Source organism: Sorex araneus, chromosome X (assembly GCF_027595985.1).
Source record: "Sorex araneus isolate mSorAra2 chromosome X, mSorAra2.pri, whole genome shotgun sequence".
Classification (NCBI taxonomy): Eukaryota; Metazoa; Chordata; class Mammalia; order Eulipotyphla; family Soricidae; genus Sorex; species Sorex araneus.
This window is the reverse complement of record NC_073313.1, coordinates 331,798,821-331,825,861: the sequence shown is the minus strand read 5'-3', so window position 1 is coordinate 331,825,861 and position 27,041 is coordinate 331,798,821. Positions and strand designations below refer to the sequence as shown.

The window sequence follows — 27,041 nt, the reverse complement described above, 5'->3', positions numbered from 1 at the left end:
ACTGCTTAGTTATTTCATGGGTGAATGCACAGTAAATTCTGTTTCTGTGTGGCAATAGATCATAGTGTAATAGTTATGCACAAATTATGAGTTCAGACTGCCTGATTCATATTTTGGATCCACGTTCTATCTGCTCTGCAGTCTTGGATAAGCTGTTTTGTCTTACTTTTCTCATCTTTACAATGGTGATAATAATACTGTCTACTCTATAGACCTAAGATTAGGTATTGGAATACTTGTCTTACAGAATGTACTCATTAAGTGTCATCTATGGTTAAAGTAAAGTGATTAAAATTATAATTGAGGATGTTCCATAGAAAGATGGAGAGACTATTTTGCAGTCCAAGAATCCAATAATTTAAGCTTTACAAGCATATATCTGCTCAACCTCTATTCTGTGTGCCTCCATTTCTGCTCTTTCCCTCAAGCCATATCTCTCATTTCCCTTTTTAAAAAAATTTTATTGAATCACCATGAGTTAGTTACAAGCTTTCATGTTGGGCTTACAATCACACAATGATCAAACACCCATCCCTCCACCAGTGCACATTCCCCACCACCAATATCCCCAGTATTCCTCCCCCTTTTCCACCCTTCCTCTGCCTTCATCGCAGACAATATTCCCCATACTCTCTCTCTACTTTTGGGTATTATGGCTTGCAACACAGACACTGACCTCTCATTCCTCTTTAGTGTGCTATGTTTTGACTTCTGCAGCTGTGGTTGGTGGCTCTAACAAAGTTGTGTTCCCTACGGTCAACATAGCATGCTGACTCACAATACCTTGACTTCTTTCATCTTCTAGAAATCTGAAGCACTGGGTCATTCCAGCTACACACTCTTCCTGGGCTCAGTGCTCTTAGCCTTTTTCTTCCTATTTCTCTGTTTAGTCCTCTCAGACTGGTTTCCCTTATCTACACTTGACACTATAATGTTTTCCTTGGCCATTTTCTAATCTCACTCACTATCTTAGTACACTCTGAGAATGGGTCCAACTTTTACCTTGCTCCTTACAGCTCATAAATTCTATCTTCCACTTAGCCCTCTTTTGGGCAAGCTTTGAATTTGGGCATCCAATGACCTACCAGATTTTGATTGTAATGTCACTGTATCATGTGTATTGAAGACCATTACAAATTGAATGATCTTTCCCCAAATCTTCTCCACCTTTTGTATACTATGCTTTGGTTCATGGTATCACCAACATCCAGATATGTAAGCTGGAAACCAGAGAATGATTCTCAGCTTCATTCCCTCCACCACTGCGTTTTGGGGATGTTCTCCCAATAACAGTTCTACTGTCACCTCTTCTTGTCCACCCCTTTCCCACTGTCTCCATGGCAATTGCCTTAGTTAAGGCCCTTGTCTTCTGTCTCTCATCAGCGTCCTTACTGGTTTTTTGTTTTACACCAGGCTTCTTATCAGGGATTTTATGGTTAGCTTGTATGGATTTATTTCAGTGAATAATATAATTCAAGAAATAACTTACTAGTAGTGTCAGTTGGTCATGACCAACCTCTCTGCTTTGGCTTTCCCATATGTAGAATGGCAGTAGTACAAATTGATATTTTCCAGGATTGTTGTGAAAAATGAAGGAGTGAGTCCATGGAAAACCTCTGGAACTGCCTGGCTTGTAGTGTATGCTTTAACCAGGAGAGATGTCAATGGGCTCTTGCATAAAAGGTGAGAATAGTTAGTTTATAGTTGTACTCTTAGTGTTCAGAATTCTAATGGTCCCACAAACGAACCAATAAGCTCACTCAGTGGTACAGTAAACAATCTAAATAATCTGTATGAGCTATCCTTTTAACTCCTACACTAGGTAGAATTTTATGATAGAGAAGAAGCTCTCTAACGTCAAAGGAAAGTGCTTGGCAAATGCTCTTGAGGTTTGATTAAAATTAAAAAGTTACATACCCTGTGTACTGAAGCAGGGAATGTGGTGCAGGGGATGAACACAGGAATCATATCCCACGGAAGCCGCCTTGATTTTATGACTGTCAACGGGAGCCAGTTATTAATGGATAGTAGCTAATGTAGTTATTAATAACATTCCTTTGGAGTCAGAAGAAACTCAAAAGATCCTTCCAGGGGCTGGAGCAATAGCACAGAGGGTAGGGCGTTTGCCTTGCAAGCGGCCGACCCGGGTTCAATTCCCAGCATCCCATATGGTCCCCTGAGCACCGCCAGGAGTAATTCTTGAGTGCAAAGCCAGGAGTAACCCCTGTGCATCGCTGGGCATGACCCAAAAAGTATAAATAAGTAAATAAAAATAAAAGATTCTTCCAATTAGTTCTCAGGATTTACTTAAACCCTCGGGAGGAATTTTGAATTAAATTTATGATTTATCTCAGGTTTGAGTGTCCCTTACATACAGGTCTCCCTACAGGCTGCATTTCAAGATGGTATTCTCACTCCCCAGGAGAAATGTCCACCTGCTTCTGTGAAGCTAAGTTAAAGATCACCCCACCACATGGCAACCCTGCAACTGTGTACTGTTGGTTCTTGAAAAACACAGATATGAACTGTGTGGATCCACTTATACAAAGATATTTTTTCTGTAAACAGGTTCCACCATCATGAATTTAACCCACCTTTGATGCAAGTAGGTTGAACCAGTGGATGTGGAACCCAAGGAGGGAAAAGACTGACCCTAATAAATTTGACAGTCTTGGGTTTTGGTCTGAGAGAGGGAGTTTCCTGAAACTACCTCCTCTTGGATACCCAGGGAATTTGGTTGGCTTCAAGGGAATCAAAAGTGATCTATAAATTTTCAATTGCAAAGGGGGTCAGTGCTCCCAACCTCGAGTCATTGAAATGTCAACATTTATAAATAGTTCTCATTTTATACCAACTTGACACATTCTATCTATAAAATAAGAAATATATACCAAGTACAGGCTCCCAAACTACCCCAACCTCAGACAATAACTTTTAATCCACACAGGCAGACAAACCAGAAGTTGTATGTAAACTCTAGCTTTTGTTTCTTCCTGAACATGAAGTCGGGCCGGGAATGTTTACGTGGCGCTCATTCAAAGAGCCCTGGTGTGTGGGGTTTGTGGCTGGGCTTCCTTTTCTTTCATTCTTTTGGCCAAAAGCAGCTGTATCTTCTCTTCTGGCTTGTCTGCCTTAGCAAGTGGGATATTAGTCAGAGATTGAAAATTTTGAGGCTAGCTCAATTTAGGGGGCTGTTAGAGACTAATGCTTAAATTTGTGCACCTTAAAATAATATAATAAATATGAGACTCGTGCTTCCCCTGAATAAATGAATACATACAGCTGGAAACTCTTCCTCACATACACACACTAAAGATTTTGGTTTGCTTTTTTCCGCCCTTTCCCCTCTTTTGGTCTTTGTTTTACAAAAAAAATGTTTGCAGACATTCTAAAAAAATTATTGCAGAGGGACAAAGTAAAAAATAAGTTATAAACTTGTTCAATAAGTAAATTGAGTAAACTTCTCATCTGAGAGAAGTTTCAGATTTAGGATGTCTTACGAGGCTCCTCACCCAAAATTTTACTCAGCATAGTAGAATGGTCAAATGCTGCTTCATTGCAAGGTAAGGATTCGAGGGCCAAGCACAATAGGTGGGCCCACAGCAAATGAACAGAAGACCACCCCCTTCCAGGCCCTGCGGATCACACAAGTGAAGCCCCAGATCACAAAAGGGATGCCCAGTCAACCAGGGTCTGGCTTTTGTCTTTGAGCTGTCATTTCCAGTCATGTGGAGAAGCTACTGGAAAAGAAGAAAAATGTTTTCTTTTTCTCCTGCAAGCCTTCCAGACAACCTGAAAACAGTTCTGTTTTTAATCCATCTGGTGGCCATATATCTGGACATTACTTAACTTGCCTGATATGGTCAGTCCCCAATTTAATGAGAAGCACGGGGTGCTGTAAATCTGGCGTGGGGCAAGGGGAGGGGCCAGGGGGTGGAGGAGAGTCAGAGGGGCTGAAAACTGAGCAAAAGAAAAACTGAGGGCAAAATATTGGCAAATACCCCAATCATGAGCATGGAATGAGGAAAGGGTGAAGTGTGGTTGATGAGGTCAGTGCTTTAATTAGCCTGGAGGACAGTGGAGAGAAGCCCTTGGTGGACTCCTTCTGGCCATCATTCTCACTGGGTTTGCTGAACAAATGTGCACACTTGCTTCACCATTTCTCAAATCAAATTCGTGGAATGCAGGAAAAAAGTGAGTCCCATACAACAAGTTTAGAGTTGCAATTGATTGGGACTCTCTCCACTAGGACCTGGGGTGTCTCAATACTTCCTAAAAGTTTTGCTGGAGAAGGAGGTGTTCTCCTGGTTGAAACTGGGGGCAGACAGTGGGCGGATAACTTTCTATAAATTTTCTCATCTCGGTAGCCTCCTGAATCCCCACCCCAGCCTCCCAGCCCCCACTTGCTCACCGCCTAAGAAACCTGACATCCACTAAGGGTCACATCAGGTTTGTTTTCCTTGGATCTGGCCAATCAGGGACACCAGAAGATGAGAGAGTAAGATGAGGGGGAGGATGGAATATTTATCCCTCCCTCCCTCTCAACAATGACTCCGTTTCCAAAGGACCGGGATCTGAAAGCATTTCCTTTCAGGGCCCGAGAGTAAATATTTTAAGTTTTGCAGACCAAGAATCAAAACTCAAGGGCATCAGATAGGTCCTTCAAAAGCATTTAAAATAGAAAAATCTTGGTTGATGATTGTGACAACATATACTTTGCAGAGATGTGAAGTTGTACCCCTAAAGCCTGTATGCTACCTAAATAAACGTCATCCAATTTTTAAAATATAAGAAAAAACAGTCTTAGCTTGGGGCCCAAGTGGCAGGGCTGGCATCAATGGCCAACTCCCTCTCTGTGGCAGTGCCCCAGAGCAGTTCTGATTTATTGCCCCTTCCCCATCATGTCTAAGTGTGTCACAGCTCCCAGGGTCTCGCTGTCCCCTGCTCACACCTCTGTTAGTTCAGGCCTTTAGAATGCTTTCTGTTTCCTGCCAGGGCTATGACAAATCTAGCCAGAGGCTCCAGGAAAGGGAAGCAGAGTTCATGATATTGTGCATGAGGCTGAATGTGATGCTGCGAAGCCTGAAAACTGCCCGTCGGCCCCATGACTAGATCAGGGTTCATCCTGGTGTGAACACTGAAGTTCTGAGGACTCATCTGCCCCTTTTCTGCACAATCACTGTCATTTTTTTTCTTTTTGGGTCACACCCAGCGATGCTCAGGGGTTACTCCTGGCTTTGCACTCAGGAATTACTTCTGGCAGTGCTTGGGGAACCATATGGGATGACAGGGATCGAACCTGGGTCGGCCGCGTGCAAGACAAACACCCTACCTGCTGTGCTGTTGCTCCGGCCCCTCACTGTCATTTTTTAAAAAAACTTTCTGTGCTTTTATTCTCAAGCCATTCTATTCTATTTCTTATTCCTTCATCCACATGACCCAGACATGCATAAAATAACCTCTTCTTTTCTCCTCAGGGAGATGGCAAAAAGAATGCCTTCTTCCTTGGGCTGCGAATACAAAGTGATTTGTATGGGCCACAGGAGCTGGTCTCACCGGCACGAGGCTCTAGGTGTGGTTTCCTAATTCCTATGTCTAGGCTTGTTAACCGGAGACGGGGAGGCCCCACTTGGTGCCAGGTGAGGTGCCGTGCTGTTTACTGGTGCTTGGAAGATGAGTTGAGTGTAACTGTGCCTCCAGGGGGTCAATTCTGGGGAAGAGACTCATCAACAGGGGCAGCAGGTCCCGCTTGCCTCCTGCCGACAGAGCCGGCTGAGTCAGCCATGGCCAGGGGCACTTGGCCAGCCAGAGGCTGAGTGGGCATGTGTTCTCACATCCATGCAAGGGAGTCCTGCCAGGCACTTCTTGAGTTCACCGATGTCCCAGGGCTTTTCCATCTTGTTTTCCGGGGAACCCCTGACACTCAGATTCCCTGCCACTCCCTCAGCAGTCATGTGTGTGGTAAAACGGACCCCAGATGAAACTCATGTGGGTCTCCTTACTGAGTATGACCATGATCTTTGCCTTGCACCAGAGCTCCTTCCCTCATGCTGGCTAGAACCTTTGTGACAATGTCTTACCTGGGCTGGCGAAAACCCACAAAGCTGGCTGCAGTCCCGAAGTTGCTGAGTAGAGATGGGTAGGAGCCCCAAATGTGCATTTCTCATGAGCACTGGGGAGCTGCTGCTGTTGCTGGGATGGGGGCCACACCTTGAGAACCAGCAGTTTTACACAATGGCTAAGAAGGAGGCAGAACATCAAGGGCCACAGAGGAAGTATACTTGGGGCAATGGAAATTGCACAGGGAGTTTGCATGTGAAGTTCGGAAAGAGGATTTGGTGGAAAAAGAATTTCATTCTGTGGGGGACGTGGGCACATTATAAGAGCCAGTGTGCCTGTGAAAGCCATGTTTGACACTTATGATAGGTTTGAGGCATTTAACCCTGAGAGTCTATTTTTTTGTTTTCCTTTGTGGGTCACACCCAGTGATACTCAGGTGTTATTCCTGGCTTTTCACTCAGGAATTACTTTGGCAGTGCTGGGGGACCATATGGAATGCTGGGGATTGAGCCCAGGTCGGCTGCATGCAAGGTAAATGCCTTACCCGCGGCGCTATTGTTCCGGCCCCGAGAGTCTATATTTTTAAAGTTCATTTGAGTGGTTCTGATGTTCAGCTGGGTTTGAGTACTTCTCTGCACTATCTGACAGTGCGTGGCACATAGATGGACACAATTCTCATCGAATTGATTCCAATTCCAACACAATGTCAGGCAGGTTTTGCAAATTCTAAATCTCATTGCCCAGATTCATATTCCTTTCATAAAATTCAAACCACCAAACCACCAGTTAATAGAAGAATAATGTGCCCTCAAGCAGAAATTGAATTCCTCCTGCAGAAGTAATGCTGTCAACATCTGAGACGACAGAAATGAAAAACCACCCATAATCAAAGATGCCATATTACTCACAAGGTACAGATTCCCAAAAAACGACATAATAGAAAAATTCCCTTTCTTCTTCATCTCGGAGCTTCCACTTGGCTCCTTCCTGTCTGCACTCCACAAGCACGCCACTGCATGTTTAGCATTAGAAAATAATTAGAAGCCAACAGCTGGTAGTCAAGCAAGTTATGTTTCGCCCACATCTTTCCAGAGTTCAACCCATTGCCCTGGGGTGGCGGGGGGGGGGGGGCGGAACTTATCGTAAAAAAGAATCTCACTACTTTAAATACAACAAATCAAAATGAAAATGCGTGGCAAAGACCCTGAGCGTGAGCTGGCTCAGCTGGGAAAAGAGAACTCTCAAGAGAGATTTCATGCCACTGTCAAAATTGGCATTTTCCTTTGATTGTAGAGGAGGAAGGCTGCTCTGAAATTAGAATATTGCTCAAGGCAAGCTGGATATTATGTTTGTTGTCACTGGAAGAGAGGTAAGCTGTGTGTGCACGCGTGTGGGGAGGATGGGGCTAAGCGCTGGCTCTGAAACGGAGTCTTTCCCTGAATGCCTTGGAGCTGGTCCCGCCCTGCTTGCAGCATGCACCAGTGGCTGTAGACCTGAACTGGAGATTTGGGTTCCAAAGCTGGGCAGAGAAAGAACTTTGCTTACCTCAGGTTTTCCTGTATGAAATGAGGTAGTTGGGATAGATTATGTCAACATCTTTCCGGCTACAATTTTCTAGTGCTCTCTGACAACTGGCAGAGTGCAGGTCTAAGGGACGAAGCCAGAAGGCAGGAGTGTTGAATGGGGACCAGGGAGAGGGCTCAAAGGGCCGCAGCACATGCTCCACATACGGACACCTAGATTCAATCCCAGTGCTGTGTGGTCTCCTGAGCACATTACTGAGAATGACTCCTGAGCACGGATGGGCATGGCTCCCCCCAGTAAAACAGGAAGAGAACAAAGGGCTCACAAGATTTGTCAGTTGCCTCCCTTCACTTAAACTGAAGTCACAAAAGGCTTTCACTGCCTCATGTCCTTGGGGAGAAGGCAGCTGGGATAGAGAAGGGGCCACTAAGTCAATGATGGTTGGAGGGATCATTCGGGACGGGAGATGTGTGCTGAAAGTAGACAAAGAACCACTCATGATGGCCTCTCAGTCTCTGTATTGCAAACCAGAATGCTCCAAAGTAGAGAGAGAGAGTAAGAAAAAAAGTGCCTGCCGAGAGGCAAGGAGTGGGGTGGGGCGGCGGTGGTGGGAGGGATACTGGGGACATTGGTGGTGGAGAATGCACACTGGTGGAGAAATGGGTGTCCAATCATTATATGACTGAAACTGAATCATGAAAGCTTTGTAACTGTATCTCACAGTGATTCAATAAAAATCTTTTTAAAAGAGACTTTAATTTTTAATTTTTTTTTTGGCGGTCGGGGGGAAGGGCCTCCCAAACCATGCTGGGGAGAGGAACCCAGGGCCACTCTTGGTGATACTCAGCCAACTGGGATGGATGATTCAATGCTAGGGCCAGAGGATATGGTGCTGGTCAGCGCCTGTGATTCTTGAACCAAAAGGGCTATCCTGGTGGTGCTCAGTAGCCACCAGAATCATACCCTGTGGGACTTGGCGGGGGGTGGTCTTCAGGAATTATACACTGAAATATCTGTGGGATGGTATTAGGGATAGAACTGCAGTGTTTAGGCATGTAAAATACACACCCTTGACTCCCTGTATTATTTCCCTGGCCTGAATGAAGGTTTTAGGCTCTGGTGATGTGTAGGGAAAAGAGATGGGGGAGACTAAGGTGTTGCTCAGAGTCAGGAAGAATGAGTCTTAGATTCATGGTCAACACAATCTGACAATGTCACTGTCCAATCAAAATTCTGATACCCTGCTGGGAGGCTCAGAGAAGGGAGAAGTGACTTAAGTTGTGGCCAGGGGAAGAGAGATGAAGCAGCAGAAAGAATTCTTCCATTTTTGTTAGATAGTGGAAGCACCTACCAATGCATTACAGGGTATTAGGGGAATTTATAATGGTTCTCGGGCTTCACAGAGGATACTATGCAAGTCACTTGGCTCTTCTTCCACTACCTTACCAAGGAGATTAAAAAAAAAGCCTATTCCTCCCCTTGTTAGTATGAGCTTGCAGAAGTAGGTCCTCGTACTTCCAAATCCATGATTTTAGACATTTCTGACCCTTACTGAGTAGGAGCTATCAGGATTGGGCTTGAGCAGCAAAAGACACACCTTGATGGGAGAGTACCACTTCCGGGGGGAAGAGGGCCGACGCATGTTGTTGTTGAGATTCCGAGGTTCTGGGAATTCGTACTCCTGCTCTGGCATCTTGACTCTTGCATTCTTGGCCTTTTCCAATTTGGCACCTTCTTCTGTGGAACCCTTTTCTCCCCATCGAACCTAAAACAAATAACATCAAATAAGCCAAAATGGCAAAATAGCAAACAATGCATGAAGGGGGGTCACAATTACAATTGCGATGGGCCACCTGAGTGTTCTCCAACTCAATGAAGCTGGACAAAGGAAAAGGAGAGTCGAAGGTGCAGAGAAAATAAGCTGTGGGAGTGGAGGTGGGGATGTGTGGGTGGTGGTGCCAGCTTACACAGAGGCCCTGCAGACCCATACAAGAGTGTCAGATTCTCCGAGCAAAGAAACCATGCGGGTAGATATGTGAACTTCTCTGACTTATGATAGACCCAACATGGGGTGTTACAGTTCAAAGGCTGTAGCTGTCATCTCTTCCCTCTGATGCCTCACGGCCCATATCCCCACAGAACTTCAAATCTGAATTTTTTCTACTTTGCTTTGATTTCATTGTTGGGTAGACATGATGTAGATAGGAGATGGTTCAAAGGGCTGGAGTACACATTTAGATTCAATTCCTGTTTCCTGGGCACTTCACTGAGGGTGACCCCTGAACAATGCTAGATAGGGGTCACCTCAGACAAAAGACATATTCTGTCTTTTCTCCCCTGGTGCCGAGAATGAAATCCAAGGTCTTAGACATGGAAGGTTCTACTACAGAGCTATATCCTTGGCCCTTCTGCTGTCTTCTTACCTCCATCCTTTTAATGCCTCCAACGCCTCGCCCACCATAATAAGAGGCATCAACTGTAGGCCACTTTTTCTTCGGGAGACCATCATCATCTTCTTCCTGCAGAGAAATTGTGACACATGTAAGGAAGCCAAGCACCACAGCCACTGAGTCCGTCCCACATGGCCAAGTGCACAGGAGCACTCTGCTGGGAGAAACTCTGGCTCACTATTTACCTTAGGCAAGTCACATGACCACAGAATCTTCTTTTTCCTATCAGTGATGGGGGTAAATACACTGCGCCTGGGTGAGGGTGGGGTACAATCCCGCACCCAACTACTTCATATGGTAGCCCATCAAATCCCATCCACAGACTGAGGACACTGAATTTAGGTCTTCTTCCCTGACTCCCTTAAACTCCAGTGGCAGACTTGATATTGATCTCTCCTCTTGGGAGATTAATAAACATCTCAACAATAACAGACCAGAAAGAAGTCTAGATTTCCTTTTCTCACACCTGCTCCTCTAGTAATTACCCCACTACCTTGAAGTCCATCTTGAATTTTCTCCTCCACTGCCTTTCTCCAACCTCCTCTCAAAATTTCCAAAAAGTTTTATTGATGTGGGACTGTCTAAGCAATCCCACATCTGGGACTTTCCCACCTGAACCTCTGTAACCATCACCAGCAACATGCTGGTCCCAAGTTCTCCAGAGATTTCCCTTCTGGATTCTGTGATACAACCTCCTTCCTTCTCCTCTCTGTGCCCCAGCTTGCTGCCTTCTTTCGTCCCTCAAAGACTCCGAAAACATTACTATGTTGTAACCTCTTCATGAGCTCTTCCCTTGTCCAACATTACTTTTCCTGGGGTTTCTCATAGATCTTTCTTATCACTCCATGGACAGGCCTTCCCTGGACATTCTTTAAAAGTAGCCCAGTCTTTCCAGCCCATCAATGTGTTTTATTTTTAGTTACAGTTATTATCAGGCTTAACATTTATTTATTTTCTGCCTCTCCTTGCTGGGATGTGAGTCCTACGGAAGCTTCTGTTTACTGGTTGTATCTGCCATTGTATGCTCCACTTTTAGAGTGGCACCTCAGATGTGGCAGATGCCCAAGCATTATCTATTGAATTTACACATAAATTACATGAGACGATTCAAATAAAGCCAGTCTGCAGCTAAGCTGAGTCAGGAAGTTTGTGCTTATACATCTTAAGACGGACAGTGGAAACAAGAGTAACTTGTATAGAAGGATAATTAAAACTGTTCTTCATCTTAAATTTCTTGCTGTGGGGAGAAAAATGGGGAATAAAATATCACCATCTACAGTAACCTATGGGTTAAGGGTACTGGTACGCCTTACTTATGACCTCGTAAGTAGAGAAAAGCTTCTGTTTACAAAGCAATAGCAAAAGCCAGAGGGGAAGAAAAAGGCTACCTCCCATGACCTGTGTTGGTGGCATTTGGGGAGTCAGAGAACCCCATGGAGGGCCACCACATGTGGAAGGGGGCCTCCCATGCAGGAGACAAGTTGTCAGCAGAAAAGAATGTAGAATCAGAGGTAACAAAACAAAACAAAACACTAACAATTAAAATATCAAGATTCCCTGGAGACTTGCAATAGGAGCAATGTTCCTTAAGAAATATTTTTTAATTAAAAATCTTAAGCAATTAGGGCTGGTGAGATAGTACAGCAGAGAGGGTGCTTGCCTTGCATACGGCCAACCAGGATTCAATCCCTGGCACCCATATGATTCCCTGTGCACCATCAGGAGTAATTCCTGAGTGCAGAGCTAGGAGTAATTCCTGAACACTGCATGTATGGCCTCCCCAAAGGAAAAAAAAGCCCAACACCTTAAACATATAATATCACTTAAAGTGCAGCGATCAGCAGAACTTTTTAGAGGACTTGCTACTTCTACTAGTCAACACTTGGTAGTTAGCATGACAGATAGTTGAAGAATAGAGCTACCTCATTTAGTTAGGAATGAAACGGTCTCATGGATTTCTTAATTTTTAAGTAGCAGAAAAAAATTAGTAACCATATAGGTTTTTATTTTTATTTTTTTTTGTTTTTTGGTTCACACCTGGCAATGCACAGGGGTCACTCCCGGCTCATGCACTCAGGAATTACCCCTGGTGGTGCTCAGGGGACCATATGGGATGCTGAGATTCGAACCTGGGTTGGCCGCATGCAAGGCAAACGCCTTATCCCCGGTGCTATTACTCCAGCCCCGGTTTTTATTTTTTGTTGTTGTTTTTTTTAATTGTACAGAATAGGAAAGTTAGATCCAGAGAAGTGAAGAGAGCGCTGAAGTTGAAGTTCTGATCTGGTTTCCTGACAGCTTGATAAGATTTCCCCTCTAGTGGCACACCATGCTGCTCCTCCTCTCATCTGCATTGTCCAGCCCAGGACTTGCTGCCAGCTCTAAGGCTTTATTCCCCACCCGCCCTGTGTCAAGTGAGGCCAGGACAGCGTCCTGTGCATGTGCAAGGGTGGAGTCCCGCCACAGGAAGTGTCAAGACTCGAATCTGCAGCACATGATTCCGATCCACCAAACCTGCTGCTTAGTCCCCTGACCCAATCTTGTCTGCCAAACTTAAACAATAACCGCCACCATAACAGCAAAAGGTCCAGGGAATGACCAACTGAAACTGTCAGAATTTCTCTGCAATTGCCAAAGCTCTGTTTACTCATGCTAGAGACATTTTAGAAGATGGTTTTGCAATCTTCATAAGAGAAAGGAATTTTTGATGTCGTTCCATTTGCTTAAAAATGGATGGAGTGAAAAAAAGTCCCAGCTCCCAGCAACTCCACAAAGAAAATCAGTAGCAATGGAAGTGAAGACTACATTAAATCAGTGATGTCTACCTGATGGTTTCCCCCCCCCCTCGCCCCCGCACACTGTGCCCTTCAAGGATGTAGCAGGGAGGGGGAACCACCAGGCTCAGACTCTCAATGCTTATAAAAGACCGGCTGGATAAGCCAAATTGTTTTGTGGGAGTAAAGGGAAAGGAATGTAGGGGTGTCCAGTTAGTCCAGGAGGGGGGAAGAGTGGAACTGAGCTACTCTCCAGAATCTGCTTGTAGGAATACCAAGGATAGTAGAGATGAGGTTGCTTGATGTTCTATTAGAAGTTAGTTGCTTGCTACCTTATGTTGTACCTCACTGCACTTTTATTGGCTTTAATTCTTATTTATTTACTTTGGGGCTTACCTAGTGACGTGGGGGGTCACTAAGGCTACACCCAGCAGTGCTCTTGAGCCCATGTGTTGCCAGGGATCCTATCTGGGTTCTGTGTATGTCAGGCATGCATTTCAGTCCTCTGGGTTGTGTCTCCCACCCCCCTTCTTTGGAATTTTCCATGGAAGTCCCTATGCACATAGCATCTTGCAGGCGCTGTCTCTGGGGGATTATCAGAATCAGGTTCTTGCCACTGAGAAATTGTTAGGATTAGTGTGATAATAATGCGGGTAACTCATTCAAAGTCAAATGCTTCCTGTAACTGGATGCCCATCCCATCACTGTCAGTGTCTCCACTATCCCCTCTCCCTGATAAATGTCCTTCCCAAATTCATGAAAGGTGACTGTATTTAGAACTAAACCATCAGATGGAGCACCTATTATTGGATTCTCCCATTAACTGCCAATTATTTGGAACTACAAAATTACTGAGTAACTACAGAATTACTGAGGAACCCTCACACTGCTGACAGGTAAAGATCTTAATGCAGGAAATGCTCTTAAAGTTGTTAAAAATGGAATTTCTTGTATTTGTTGAGATTTTTGAATCTTATGCAATATGGGGGATCTTTTTCTATAGGATATCAATGTGGGTTGCTTGGAATATCAAAGTCATGCCTCTTTATATTATATATTTTCATATTTCCTATTAGACAGGATGACTAGTAGTTTATTATAAAATTGCATTCATTCTCTAAGCTTAATTATGTAAATAATAGATATTTTACATAGATATTTAGACTGTGATATTTATATAGACTGATGAAATTCTGGAAGGTTCAGACTTACTCATAAAAATAGAAGGTTTTGACCTTAGTAGTTATTGTACATTAGTCACTGTTAAGCTCTTTGGGGAGGCATCAAAGATGAATTAGACATAGATCCTAACCCTAAAGTAGCAAATGGTGTAAAACTTTGACGTAGAAGAATCATTAAAATACCCAGATGGAACAGCAAAGAAGGAACAGAAATTACTTCTGATGGAAGGAATGCCAGTGTGCTTTGTGGAGACAGTAACACAAAAGCGGTGCTTTGAAGATTGATGGGATTTGAACACGGGAAGATGGAGTGAAGAAGGTGGTCTCGATTCAGACTCATTCCCAGAGCATTATGTACACCATTTTGTATGGGCTAATGTACGTTTTATGTTTCTAGGGTATTTTTTTTCTTTCTTGTTCCCTGCCAAAACACATTAGAAAGGATATTAGGGCGGCCTCACTCACAGGGCCAAGAATTCTCAGGGCCAACACACATGCTAAGGTAATCAGTTCAGCCTGTAGCCTGTCCCTTGCCAGCCTGGAAGTAACTTTAGGTCTAACACAATCCTTTGGATCTCAGATATCCTCAGGTTGTCATTTTATTTTATTTTATTTTATTTTTTTCAGAAACCAAGCTGGCCTTCTTCAGGTGAACAAACAATCTTTTAATAGATGACAGATGAAACTGGAAAAACTCAGCTATGCTCTTCTCTTGCTTTTAATTCTTTCTTGGTTGTTTGATGGTGTGGACATTTTTTTTTCTCCCTCCAAAATTGTGCTTTGTTTAAAAACTCACTGAGCTTGATCTCTATGTGGAGCCCTATGCTAGAAGCTGGGATCTGGGGCAAACCTAAGACCCTATATATACTTTGCCAAGGTGGTTGCCACTGAACCTTCCAAAGACAAAAGCAGATCCAACTTCAGAGGAAAGAGCAACAACTTGTATAGCTGAAACTAAGGAGGGAAGGGAATATTCATTTCAGAACCCAGAGAGCACCTCCGTAAGAGCACTCTTCTTATCCAATCTTTCTTTAAGTGGACAACTGACTGCTGCACACAATGGAAACAGCCCAACTGAATCTTGTGGTACTGTTTTCTCTTGAAGGATAAATATAGGATTTTGTGGATGTAAAAGGTTCTTTTCCTCCTCTGCATAGCAATGTAATTTCCCTTTTTGACTCCTGGGCAGAAAGTTGGCATTCCAACAAGATGTGCTTTAATTGATTGCAGCCATTAAATCCCTTGGCTTACATGCACTTGGTTCAGGATATAAGAGCCACATGGAACTTTAAATTTAATCATTATCATTTCTGTACGTAGGAAACTTGACAGAGGCACTGGGAAAAGAAATAGTGAGGGGGTGGTGCTTGGCTTGAACGCAACACAACTTAGGGATTGAGGACAATGAACTTGAAATCCCATCAATATCTTTTAGTCTTGCTACATTTTTCAGACCTGTATCTTGGCTTCTAACTTGGTGAATACTGCATCCAGGGAAGCCCAACAATCCCTAGAATTATCAGAGGATTTGGAAAGTCACTGGCAATACCCTCCTGACCATGGATGATCCTTTTCACCAATGTGGTCTGGTGTATTCCATGCCAGACCACACCTGCACAGAGCTGCTTGCTGGCCAATTTAGTACTAGAGTCCAAGTGTCTCCCTCTCAAATGATAAGGATTTTAGGATTAAGGCACAGGTATTAGTTTACTCCCCACACCCTAGCCACTCTCTTTACATTTTCATTATTATCTGGTGAATTTTTGGGTAACATTATGTGAAAGAAGAAAATGGATTACATCAGTATCAGGTATTCCTAGAAATATTGATTGTTTGACAAAGGTGGCAAACTTGTCCTGATCTACACACACAAAGCTTTTTAGGTTCTGCAGGAAAAAGATCCCAGAGGTGCCTCCTTGAGAGGAAAACTCAGCTCCCTGAAGCTATAAATAATTGTCTTGGTAAAGCAGGGAAGGGAGCCTTTGGGGATATCACCTGGCTGCCCTGACAGTACATTTCCTGTTCACTTTGGGTTTGCAAAGAGGAGAAGCCTGCCTTGCCTGGAGCATCATTTGCATTAGGAAGCTGGGCCTCTTTTAGCTTTGCTTGGCAGGGCCTGAGTCTCAGGCCAGCCCACTCAGCTACTTTCCCCTCCTCCCCCATCCGCATGCTGTCCCTGTGCCACTCACCTCGCTTTCTTCCACAGGGGGTGGAGGAACCTCCTTTATAATCTGAAAAGAGAGAAAGAAGAGATTAGTAGAGGTCTTCAGCAACCTACTTTCTAAGAGATGAGTTCCTTGTTTGGTCATGCTTATTATTCATGACTAGTGAAGGGAACAAGCAGGGCAGGCTGAGCGTTGTGATGCTGCTGGAGCAGAGAAGTTTAGCTGGAGCATGACCTTGGCTCAGGCCTCCACTCTGAGACTTAGGGTTCCTGCTATAGTTTTGTATAAAGAAAACAGTGCTGCCCAGACAACATTTTTATCTCTTGCCACACATTGATTTCCTTGTATATTCATTCAGTCATTTCTACAACACATCGTTCATCCATAAATCCACATGTCCACATATCTAACAAAGATTCGTGTACAACAGGAGTCAGGATGGTGCTGCAGAGATTGGTCAGGTATGGCCACGTTCAAGTTGTTTCCAGTCCCCTTAACTGTTACTGGTCCCAACTGGTACCTATGGAATGAGGGTGTCATTGCGAAAGAGGCCAGTCCCGATTGAGCCATCAAAGAAGAAACAGCCAGGAATTCATTTCAGGATCCTGATTATAGATAGTCCAGAATGATTTTCATAACAATACTCCAAGAGCGCATCCGGTGGTCTCATCAGGATTGAAGAGAGCAATGTGGCTGGGCAAGCCATGGGGAACCACTCTCATCAATGAGAGGAGGAGTGGGCAGAGAAGGAAGACAGCTGGAGGCAGTGAGCAGCTTCTCCTCACTCAGCCCCTTGTTGCAACACCCATTCATAAAAGGAAAGCTCTTATACTCAATTGTGTTTTGAGTCTTTTACAAGGCAATTCGGTCATTATCTGCTGTGACTTTAATGTCTTTGGTCTGTGTGTGCGTGGGCGGTGTGTGTGTGTGTGTGTGTGTGTGTGTGTGTGTGTGTGTGTGTGTGTGTTGAAGGGGGGGGTTCTCTTCTCATTCCAAACTTATTTTCAGACTTTTGGGTTCTTACCTAAAGTCCTTTTCCTTAGAGCTCTGGTAAGTACAAAGCTCATTACATAGTTCCTGGTCTCAGGGTCAAGGGGGTACAGATCACTGCCTGCTCAGTTATAATTTAGCCTGGGGGTCAGGCTACCTACCTAACATTAAGCCCTTTCCAAGAAACATAAACCCCTTTGATGCAAAGGATGATGATTCTGGAACCTCATTCAGACTCCAGTCCCACGCCCATCCCTTGGGCTACCATTATTTGAAGAGCTCTCCATTTTGAACAGAGGAGGCTAGAGACTTGAGGCTCTTAACATCAGCCAGGAGGTAGACTCCAATCATGAAAAAAGAACCACATTCAATTAATTGAAGAGGCAGAAGCCAAGGCCTCAAGGGGTTTCAAACCATCATTTTCATCTGCCTCCACTTCCTGGCCACTGTGGGAAGCCTGGTGAGGGGTTTGGAAAGCATAAGCTGTGATTTGGCTCACCCACTCAAACACTGGCTTTTCATTCCTGAAGGAAATCTCTGCAGAGGGTCTTGACTGCCCAATGCCCAATGCCCAATTTCCCATCAACCCAGATGCAATGATAATTTAAAACAGGAAATGCCTGGAAAGTGGGAGGAGCACTGAGTTGCTGGGGAATGCCTTCCAGAACTGTCTCTTCCCTTGGGCAGGGACAGGGAGCAGGGAGTTAGAGGGAGAACAGGATATTTGAGAACATACCCAGATGTCTCGAAGAGAGTTCTATGGACACTGTGTGTCAAAAGTACCCTGTGGTTCTGTGCCGAGCAGCTAGGCTTTTGTCTCCAAGGTACCACATACTCAGGGTCAAAGAGATCATTCAGGGGTTATGGTTCTTAACTTACATGTGGATGATCCTGGTTTGAACCCCAGCCAGGTATGACCCTCAGTGCCCCCCGCCCCCCCCAACAAAAGCAAAAAATATCACTCGGTCTCTTCGTTGCTAAAAAGAAGCAGAATCCTTATCTAATGTGAACCTCAGTCCTCCCCTTTTTTCTGATTCAGGTCTAGGTAAGTCCCACAACCTCTGTGAGCACCACTGTCCTCATCTATGAAACAGGAGCAAGAACTAATTCTGAGGTGCAATCATGGCAAAACATCTGGTGTGGGGTCAGTGCTCAATAGCTGCTGTCTGCTTCTTTTAAACCCTTTCCCTTTCTTGAGGTCTTGGTCTCTTGCATTTATGACACCTTTAAAGGTGGTTTCACTTCACCCCTGCATACACTCTATATGGTGCCTTCAAGATGGAGCAGCTAAGACAGTGCGAGGAGGCCTGAGAGAGTCTGGTGGCTGCAGTAGGCTTAAGAGTTACCAGTGTTAGGCGGGGTGGGGGGCTGGGGAGGTGGGGGGTGGGGGGAGGTATACTGTGATTCTTGGTGGTGGAATATGTGCACTGGTGAAGGGATGGGTGTTCGAGCATTGTATAACTGAGACTTAAACCTGAAAGCTTTGTAACTTTCCACATGATGATTCAATAAAAGAATAAATTAATAATAATAAAAAAAGAGTTACCAGTGTTATGTTGCCAGTGTCTACAGGTCAGTTACAGTGCCCAGGAAGTGCAGTTTGAGTGGGTGACCCCGTACATCAACTGCTCTGTGATTTGTGTTCAGCTTATACTTCCCCTGGGAAGTTGTCCCTGACCTCAGAACCTTTGAAGTCCCCTCTATGGGGCTTCAAATCACTGTGTCCTTTAGTAGACCTTTTAATTATAATTAAAAAATGAATTGCACAATTCTTTGCTTTCAACTAGTATGACAGAAAGGATTAATTTTCATTTCATTTCATTTAAGTTAGAATCAGCAGTACACTAGGAGCTTTGGCTTGGTTTGGCCCATTTCCCTTCTTATTAAGTCTAGGGAGATTTTGTGCGATAGTGGTGAGATTCCAACTTTTCTTCATTACAAGGGATTGATAGAAGATGTGGTAGTTCTCACTAAGTCAGTGATGGTAGGAGGGATGGCCCGGGATGGGATAAGTGTGCTGAAAGTAGATAAAGGACCAAACATTATAACCTCTCAGTACCTGTATTACAAACCATAATGCCCCAAAGTAGAGAGAGAGTAAGAGGGAACTTGTCTGCCATAGAGGCAGAAGGGGGGTTGGAAAGGGGGGGGGTATACTGGGGATATTGGTGGTGGAAAATGTACACTGGTAGAGGGATGGGTGTTCAATCATTGTATGACTGAAACTCAAACATGTAATTTTTATAACTGTAGCTCATGGTGATTCAATAAAAAATAGTCATACTGTCATCCTGTTGCTCATCAATTTGCTTGAGCAGGCACTAGTAACATCTCCATTGTGAGACTTGTTGTTACTGTTTTTGGCATATAGATTCAATAAGAAATAAAAATAAAATAAAATGAAAAACAAAACAAAACACAAAAAAAGAAGGTGTGGAAGTTTACAAGATCCCCAGTAAAATATTGAAAGATAAAACTCAGCAACAAACATATTTATAAATATAACATGGCAGACCAGGATAGAGATACTGGAGCTAAACCTGAGGACAATTTTTTTCTATTTCTTCTCTAGACATCAAACACTGCTTCTCCACCTATGTCATCTTAGGTAGGAAATCAAAAGAGGAGCAAAAGGGGTCCTTTGACTTTTGATAGATGCCCTAGAACCCTTTTTTCATTAGAGGGGGCAAGAAAAGTATGAAAGATGGAAGATGGAATTTAGGAATTCTATTAGGATTTTTTTTTTTTTTTGCTAACTCCACTCCAATCCAATTACAATCTAACTCCTCTTCAATCCAATTGGATACATTGTATTCAATGAATTGAACACAATAAAATTCATTGATTGTATTCATCTTAGTTTTAGAAGGACAGACTATAAGGCTACATTTGACAAAGACTTTTGTATGGAAAAGGAAAGAAATCCAGAAAATAAAGGTAGAAGCTTAATAAATGGACATTTTGGGCATCTTGTCAATGAATCAAAATCAATTCAAATTTTTCTGTATACTCATAGTTTAACTGCTGGAAATAGTAGTGATGGGAATGGAGATAGATTTAGCAGGGTGGTTATATAGTAGAGAGATGCTGGACTTGAGCAATAGGACACCGGGTAGGGCATTTGCCTTGCCCATGGCCAACCTTGGGTTCAGGGTGTGCAGGGTGTGCTGGAGCCAACTTTTAACTCTGGTATCTCTTCCCTCTCCCAGAGGAGAGCCACGCTGCATCACTAGGCATTCATTTGAGTTGGAGTCAGGCTAATATGCTGCACAGGGAGCAGGAAAATGCAACATCTAGTGATCTCCCAGTGGCCTGCTCTGTCTCCACCCCAACAGGTAAATCTTCTCTTTTCCTTTCCACTCTCTTCCCTCTGTGACAATAGCTGACTGTAGGGTATATTGCATGGACTCATGTTAGATTGATGCTTATCTTTGACACAAGAAAGGACAAAACAGGACTATATTGTCCAAGTCCTCTTTTATTCTTGTCCTTGGTGTCCTAGCATCCTTTTTATTTCATGTATATAAAAAAGCATCTCTTGTGACTTCTGCCCTGAAGTATACATAGTTCTCAGAATGCTAAGGAGGCACTTTCTGGACACACTGCCAATTCTGTTGTCCAGATGAAGGCTGAGGGAATGCTTAATTATGTACTTTGTTCACAAAATTAGACATGTGTCTTCTCATTTTACATCATCTCAGTATCTGTGTTGTCTGAGGTGTCTTAAAATACAGAATTTAGCACCGTGGAGCTTCTCATTTGTGGACTGAAATCTTGGCATTTCTAACAAGTTTCCAAATGTTGCTTATGCTGCAGGTCCATGGACCACATGTAGAAGTACAAACTAGCTTATTTCTATCAATTATTTCCTTCAATGAGCTAGAGAGGTAGGTTTTAATTTACATGAGACATTCCAATGAGATTATACTATAAGAGTTGCTTATGGCTAATTAGAAACACCAACTTTGGAAAAGTTTCAGTGTTTAAATTCTGTATCCCCACTCCAATATCAGGAACTACGGGGTCTTCATTGTCCATGAGTCTGTGTTCTGAGAAACGGTTCTGGGAAAGATGGAACTGTTTCTACTGCACTCTCATCCCTGTTTGTGGTCACTTTCTTGCTAGCTCTGGTGATCTGGCACGACCTCGATTCCTGGATCTAGCCTTGAAGAAATTCCAGCCAGATGGTTGCCTGGGAGTGAGGACACAGATCTTATCTTTCTCTGTCTGCACTGCTGGCAGTTAACTCACTGAATGGTGTTTGCCTCTTTTTTCCCCCACTGAACTTTAGTTTCTAAAAAACACATAAGCAATAAGAACACTTGGTCAGCTTTAAATATTCTCATGTATAGCTTAGTGCTTGTTACCCAACTATTCCTGAATGAATGAGCATGCAGTCCCATACAGGAAAAGGTAAAGAAAACATTTCTGATTATTCCAAACCTCAACTTTCTTGCCTCATGGCAAACAGTTCAGTGATATAAGATTCAATTCTGGTCTCTTAATCCTATAAATCTTTCTTTAGTAATTACTCTGCTGAGAATCCAACTGCTGATAGTGGGTTGAGATGTTTGGCTGCACCAGGGAGATGTTTTGGATTCATGGTTAATATGGTGATTTGCTGATGCAAGTTCCTGAAAACTGGAAAAGGAACATATACAGTGTCTTTTGTTACAACACAGGCATGTGGTATGTGTAATTGTTCACATATGGTGGATAAGCTGGATAATAAAACTCACTAAACCATGAAATTGTGTTACGTTAAAACATGATTTTTCAAGAAGAAGGTAATAAATATATTTTAGGTTTTTTTTTGGTGATAAAATGTTTGTACCAGGGTATTTATCACTTTGAAGTATTAACTGATCATATTTGGTGCAATGTTAGATGAAGGTAAAGATGCTACCTGGGTGCCAACAGTACTTGGCAGGAGAAATATACAAACTCACAACTGCTCATCTACCTTCTCACTTTACCATTGTGTTATGCACATTGCTATGGTATTCCTGCACTTGAGTGCTTTTCTTCATGGAAGTATCTAATCTGGTATTCTCAACACACTGTGTATCCTGGTTATAGGAACCCAGAGGCTGAATGAAAGAGAAAGAATTAAGCTTGTGGAGGAGAAGCTCCCAAGGAGATAAGAGAACGTGGGGTACCATCTTGAGTTTCTCGAGAGACCACAGTGAAGAATCAAAGAAAGGAGAAGGGATTTCATGGGAGCATCTGCTTTAAAGGGAATTAGAAGCATGTGCCATGGGTCAAAGAAAAAGCTCTAAATGCTGAGAGTGGCAGAAAAGTCCTTTCATGGCTTTTGGTCTTATTTTAAAGCACATAAATAGCTTTTTAAAAAAAATTAAAAAAAGAACCTGGCAAAACAACAAAAGCTGGGTTTCTATATTAAGCCAAAACAGAAAGGATAGCAAGACAGTGAGTCACAAGCTGTCCACCTCTCAAGTCATGACACTTCATCCATATGTCCTTCCCTTTTACTTGACTGTAACTCTGAACCATGGTGTCGTAGAGCATGCTTGCAGCCAGTGGGATGCTGCCTACAATTACTCTTTTTCAGAAATCAAGGAAAAGTGCTTTATTTACTAGAGTGCTATTTTAATTAAGACCTTAACATGCTTAAAATGAAGGCACTTTTATTAAGTTCATTCTCAATGTTAAGTTAATACATTTTTCAAAGTATTAGGCTGAGTATTTTGATGGTTCTGCTCTAAACCTATTTCCCTTGACAGTTGACTGTTGTTTTTCTGGGGTCAAAATTCCACATGCAGTGATATTTTTAGGAACATACTCACGCTGTAGGAGAAATGATGGTATTTAGAGAACTTCCGAGGTACCTGTTACTTTACAAGTATTGTTAACTTTGGAGAGGGCAAAGGAAAGACTGCTGATGCGACCTGACTCACTTCCTCATCTGATTTCCGGGCTTTTGAGTTTCCCATGTGGAGAATAAACCCCTAAGGAGGTCTGTGTAGCAATATTCCTCGGTTTTTTGGTAATTCTGAATTTTGTGCTCATGCATGGTTTGCATCTATCTGTGGGAATCCTATGAGGACCGAGTCGAGGGCTGAGAAAGGATTTGACTTTTCTTTTGCAGATTCCTAAGCATTTGCGTACTGTGACGACTTTTTCTCAGCTTGCAATTTATAGAGACCAAGGAGCACACGTTTGGACTCTGAGAAGTAATGGTTCTGATTCTTAGGAACATACACATATGCATCAAACCCACAGCCCTACTTTTCACCTGAGGTCTCAGCTATAGGCAATAGATTTATTCCCAACCCCCAAACTTTTGTGTGGGTTAATAGGGAGTAATAAACCAGATAATCTTGGTTATTGAGGTAAGAGAGGTTTCCAAAGGATAGTCCCTTGTTTTGGGTTACCAAAACCTCTAATCTCTAGATCCTTCTTTATTTTGACCCTGAAATTGTCCCCTATTTTCCTGTGATCTTAGATAAGGCATTTAAAACAACTTTTATAATATCTTTTCCCCCAAGGGTTTTCATGTTTTGCTTTGCCATGTAGGCAATTAGTTAACAGTAATTGATTTTCCACAAATAATGGCCTCTTTGCATGCTCAGAGGGAGTAGACCAAATAAATGTTGTCTTCAGTTGGCCAAACTTTTGAAACCTTTGATTTAAAACATTGTATATTCTGGAACTTCTTGTTGATTTCTTAAAGCCAAGTTCTCGGCTGTCCCTCTGGCCTCCTGGGTTTGGTATGTCCTATGTCAGTTCTGTGCGATATATCTATGTCACACACAGCTCAGGAGGCCATGACAGAGCTCTGCGTGCTGGCGAGAAAGACACTTCCAAACTGCAGAACAAGGAGTGTCCAGATGGGACTGGGAGGAGGCTGGAAAGGGATGCAGAAATCACAACAAGAAGGGGACCAAGATGCCTGGATCAGAATCTGCTTGCGTTTGTCAGATTCTGCTAAACAAAGGATCCATCAACCTCTTTGGTGATGCTGGATTTGGTTGCCTGGCCTTATCAATTTTAAAGCTTTACATTTAAAAGTGTGGAGAATATTACTTGAAAACTATTTTTATTTAAACTTAAGGTATATCAAGCTCTTGAATTTTGTCTTTTGCAACTGTCCCTTGGAGATATCCAAGGGGCTTATTTGTTGAACTACCCTCAAAATTCAATAAAATTTATTTAATTCCTCAAAAAATTAAAGCAAAGTGATTCTCAAGATATCTACAAAGTCACTAAAAATGAAGCAAAAACAGAGCAGAATTTTATTTATATAGAAATTTAGTGAGAGGGGAAGAAATGCAGTGAGAAGAGAGAGACAAAAAGAACAGTGGAAAGCGGGTGAAAGGACAAGCCGTGTGCAGGGGAAGAAGGGTTTTTGAGGATACACACAAATGTTGATGAACGGGTCTCACTGAGCAAGAAGCACAGGTGATCTACTGAAGGTGACAGGGCCAGAGGTAGGGAAAGGATTGACAAGAGACTGGGGACAGCTTGGATTGCTGTGTCTGCAATCTGGGCTTTGGAAGCATAAGGATCAAGGACCCAGACAGTGTTCCCCATCAGCATGCTCAGGTAAAGGAGAGAGGAAGATGAACAACTGTAGGAATGGCCAGGGCTAAAGGTGGGAGACGGAAGTGAGAGGGGTTAAGAAGAAGACCAAATAGAATAAGAACTCTCTCAGACTTGGTAGGTTAAGAGAGCAGTCCAGCATTTATTCTATCTACATCCCATGTTTTGATTTGGAGGGGTCAGTCTCTATTGCTAATTAGAATATATCCGGGTTTTCCCACCTGCTGCCACGTGAGAGCCCTTGCCTGTGACATTAAGCTACTGGACTTGTTGGGTGGCAGGTTTGCATCAAATTGAGAACAACAAATTGAGAACAACAGTAGATTTGTGGGGTTGCCTGTATTTTTCTAGAATAGTTTAGTGTCCTGTTACCATCAAGATACTGTGGACTTTGGTTCTTGACTTAGTTGAGGCTTTTATAACATTTACTCTTGTAATCTGTTTCAATATTTTTATGACACTCTTCTTTCTATACTAAGACTTTTAAAAGTTCAACTTAGAGATACAAAAATATTGGATCAACTTGGTGAGTAGAGGACATGGCCACAACAAGTTTTTCGTGGTTCTATCAATGCCCCTTGTGGAACTGAGGCAGGACTTCATTTTTCCTTGTAAAGTATGGGCCTGCTAAATTGCTGAATTCCCATTTTGAAAATGCACTAAGCTCCAGATACACATTCCAATGACATTCCCCTTTCAGTGCCATGTTTTTGTGCCAATAAATAAATGGAGGACTCATAAAAACAAAATGTTTATAGAGGTCTTAATATGGGATCTCTCTCTCTCTCTCTCTCTCTGATTCTCTCTCCAACTCCCCTCTCTCTCCATCAGTCAATACTGATAGAGGGGCCGGAGCGATAGCACAGCGGGTAGGGCGTTTGCCTTGCACGCGGCCGACCCGGGTTCGATCCCCGGCATCCCATATAGTCCCCCAAGCACTGCCAGGAGTAATTCCTGAGTGCAAAGCCAGGAGTAACCCCTGAGCATCGCTGGGTATGACCCAAAAAGCAAAAAAAAAATACTGATAGAAATACTTTGCAAATACTCACAATAAATTAACCCGGATTCCACCTTGCTAGAGGATAGAAGCCCACATAGGAATGGGATTATTTGGGGAGGGAAAAGCACAATACAGTGGGTAGTGCCAATCACTTCTGACCATTAGATTTCTTTGTTCAGAATAACATCATAGCACAAAGCACTAGAGTTACCTCAGGGGTACACAGGAGCCACCAATTTACACTTAGCAGTACTTGGGGTGCTGGGGATGGAGCCCGGGACCTCATTCATATCAGGCATGTGTGCCAGCCCTTTGAACATTCTCAATGGCTCCAAGGTAGCACATATTGTGTGCAAGTCTATGCTCCATCAACCTTTGTCATCTACCTATGAGCTCAGCACGCGATGGTCCTCATTAGACAGATGAAGAAGGCCAGGCACAGACTGATGAGACAACCTGCTGCGCTCACACAGCTGGGTGAAGCACCACTTGGCTGTTTATTGTTTCTAGTTGTCCCCACCCAGAGGTAACTGATTTTGTTTTAGTTATTTTTATTTCTGCCCTCTTCTTCCTTTTGTTGTTGCTTCTGCAATGACAGGGAGTCACACACTTTCACTGTGCTCGCACACTTGGTGGGGAGAGCAGAGATTCCAAGCAGCAAACGCTCTGGGATGGCACAGGGGTGTGGTCGGGGGCCTCAATGGCCTCCTGCTTGCAAGGTGCCTTCCCAAGGAGCAAGCTCAGGGCTCTGGCTGCTTTCAATCATCAAAGGAACTCGGGTAATTGGGCGCTGACTCCCACTGAAGCCCCGGAAGTCCTCTGCCTGGTGTCCCTCTCTCTCCGATGCTTCCTTAAATAGCCCAGGAGGAGAATCTTCCTTCCCTCCAGAGTTGTACCCTTGAAACTGTGCTTGTTTCTGAACTACAAAGCACTGTGGCTGACTCATCAGATTTTTTTCCCCTTCTTTTTCTTGCCTCAGAAGAAAATGGCCACACAGCTTGAAATATTTAAAACAACATTGAACTCTTTGGGCCACAGTGGTAAGAATCTGTTTAGAATCTTGGTGAAGTCCGTTTGGTCTGGATTGCACCATTGAAACTGAGCCTGTGTCTGTCTGGGGCCTTCCCCGGGCATGCCCATGTTCTTGTCTGCTACAAGGTCTCTCTTTCTGTCAACCTGGATGCATCGGTTGGTACCTGGGCCTCTCTGTTTCTAGGAGTTCCTGCCATGCGGACTCGCATATTGCTTGCATTTCTCATTCTAGTAATTTGCACCCCTTCCCCTTTGAAATTGACATTTAGAGTGATTACTCTCTCTTTCAAATCAAATGGCCCATG

General features: G+C 43.4%; 1 protein-coding gene across 1 annotated transcript in view; it reads right to left on the bottom strand.

The window, feature by feature from the left end:
• ANTXR1 (ANTXR cell adhesion molecule 1) overlaps positions 1 to 27,041 on the bottom strand; it is a 211,567-nt gene that overhangs the window by 53,537 nt on the left and 130,989 nt on the right. The window contains exons 14-16 of the mRNA XM_004609154.2: positions 16,176 to 16,217; positions 10,008 to 10,103; positions 9,182 to 9,349 (exon numbers count right to left, since the gene is read on the bottom strand). Coding sequence (XP_004609211.1) covers positions 9,182 to 9,349; positions 10,008 to 10,103; positions 16,176 to 16,217 — 306 coding nt within the window. The remainder of the gene's footprint in view (positions 1 to 9,181; positions 9,350 to 10,007; positions 10,104 to 16,175; positions 16,218 to 27,041) is intronic.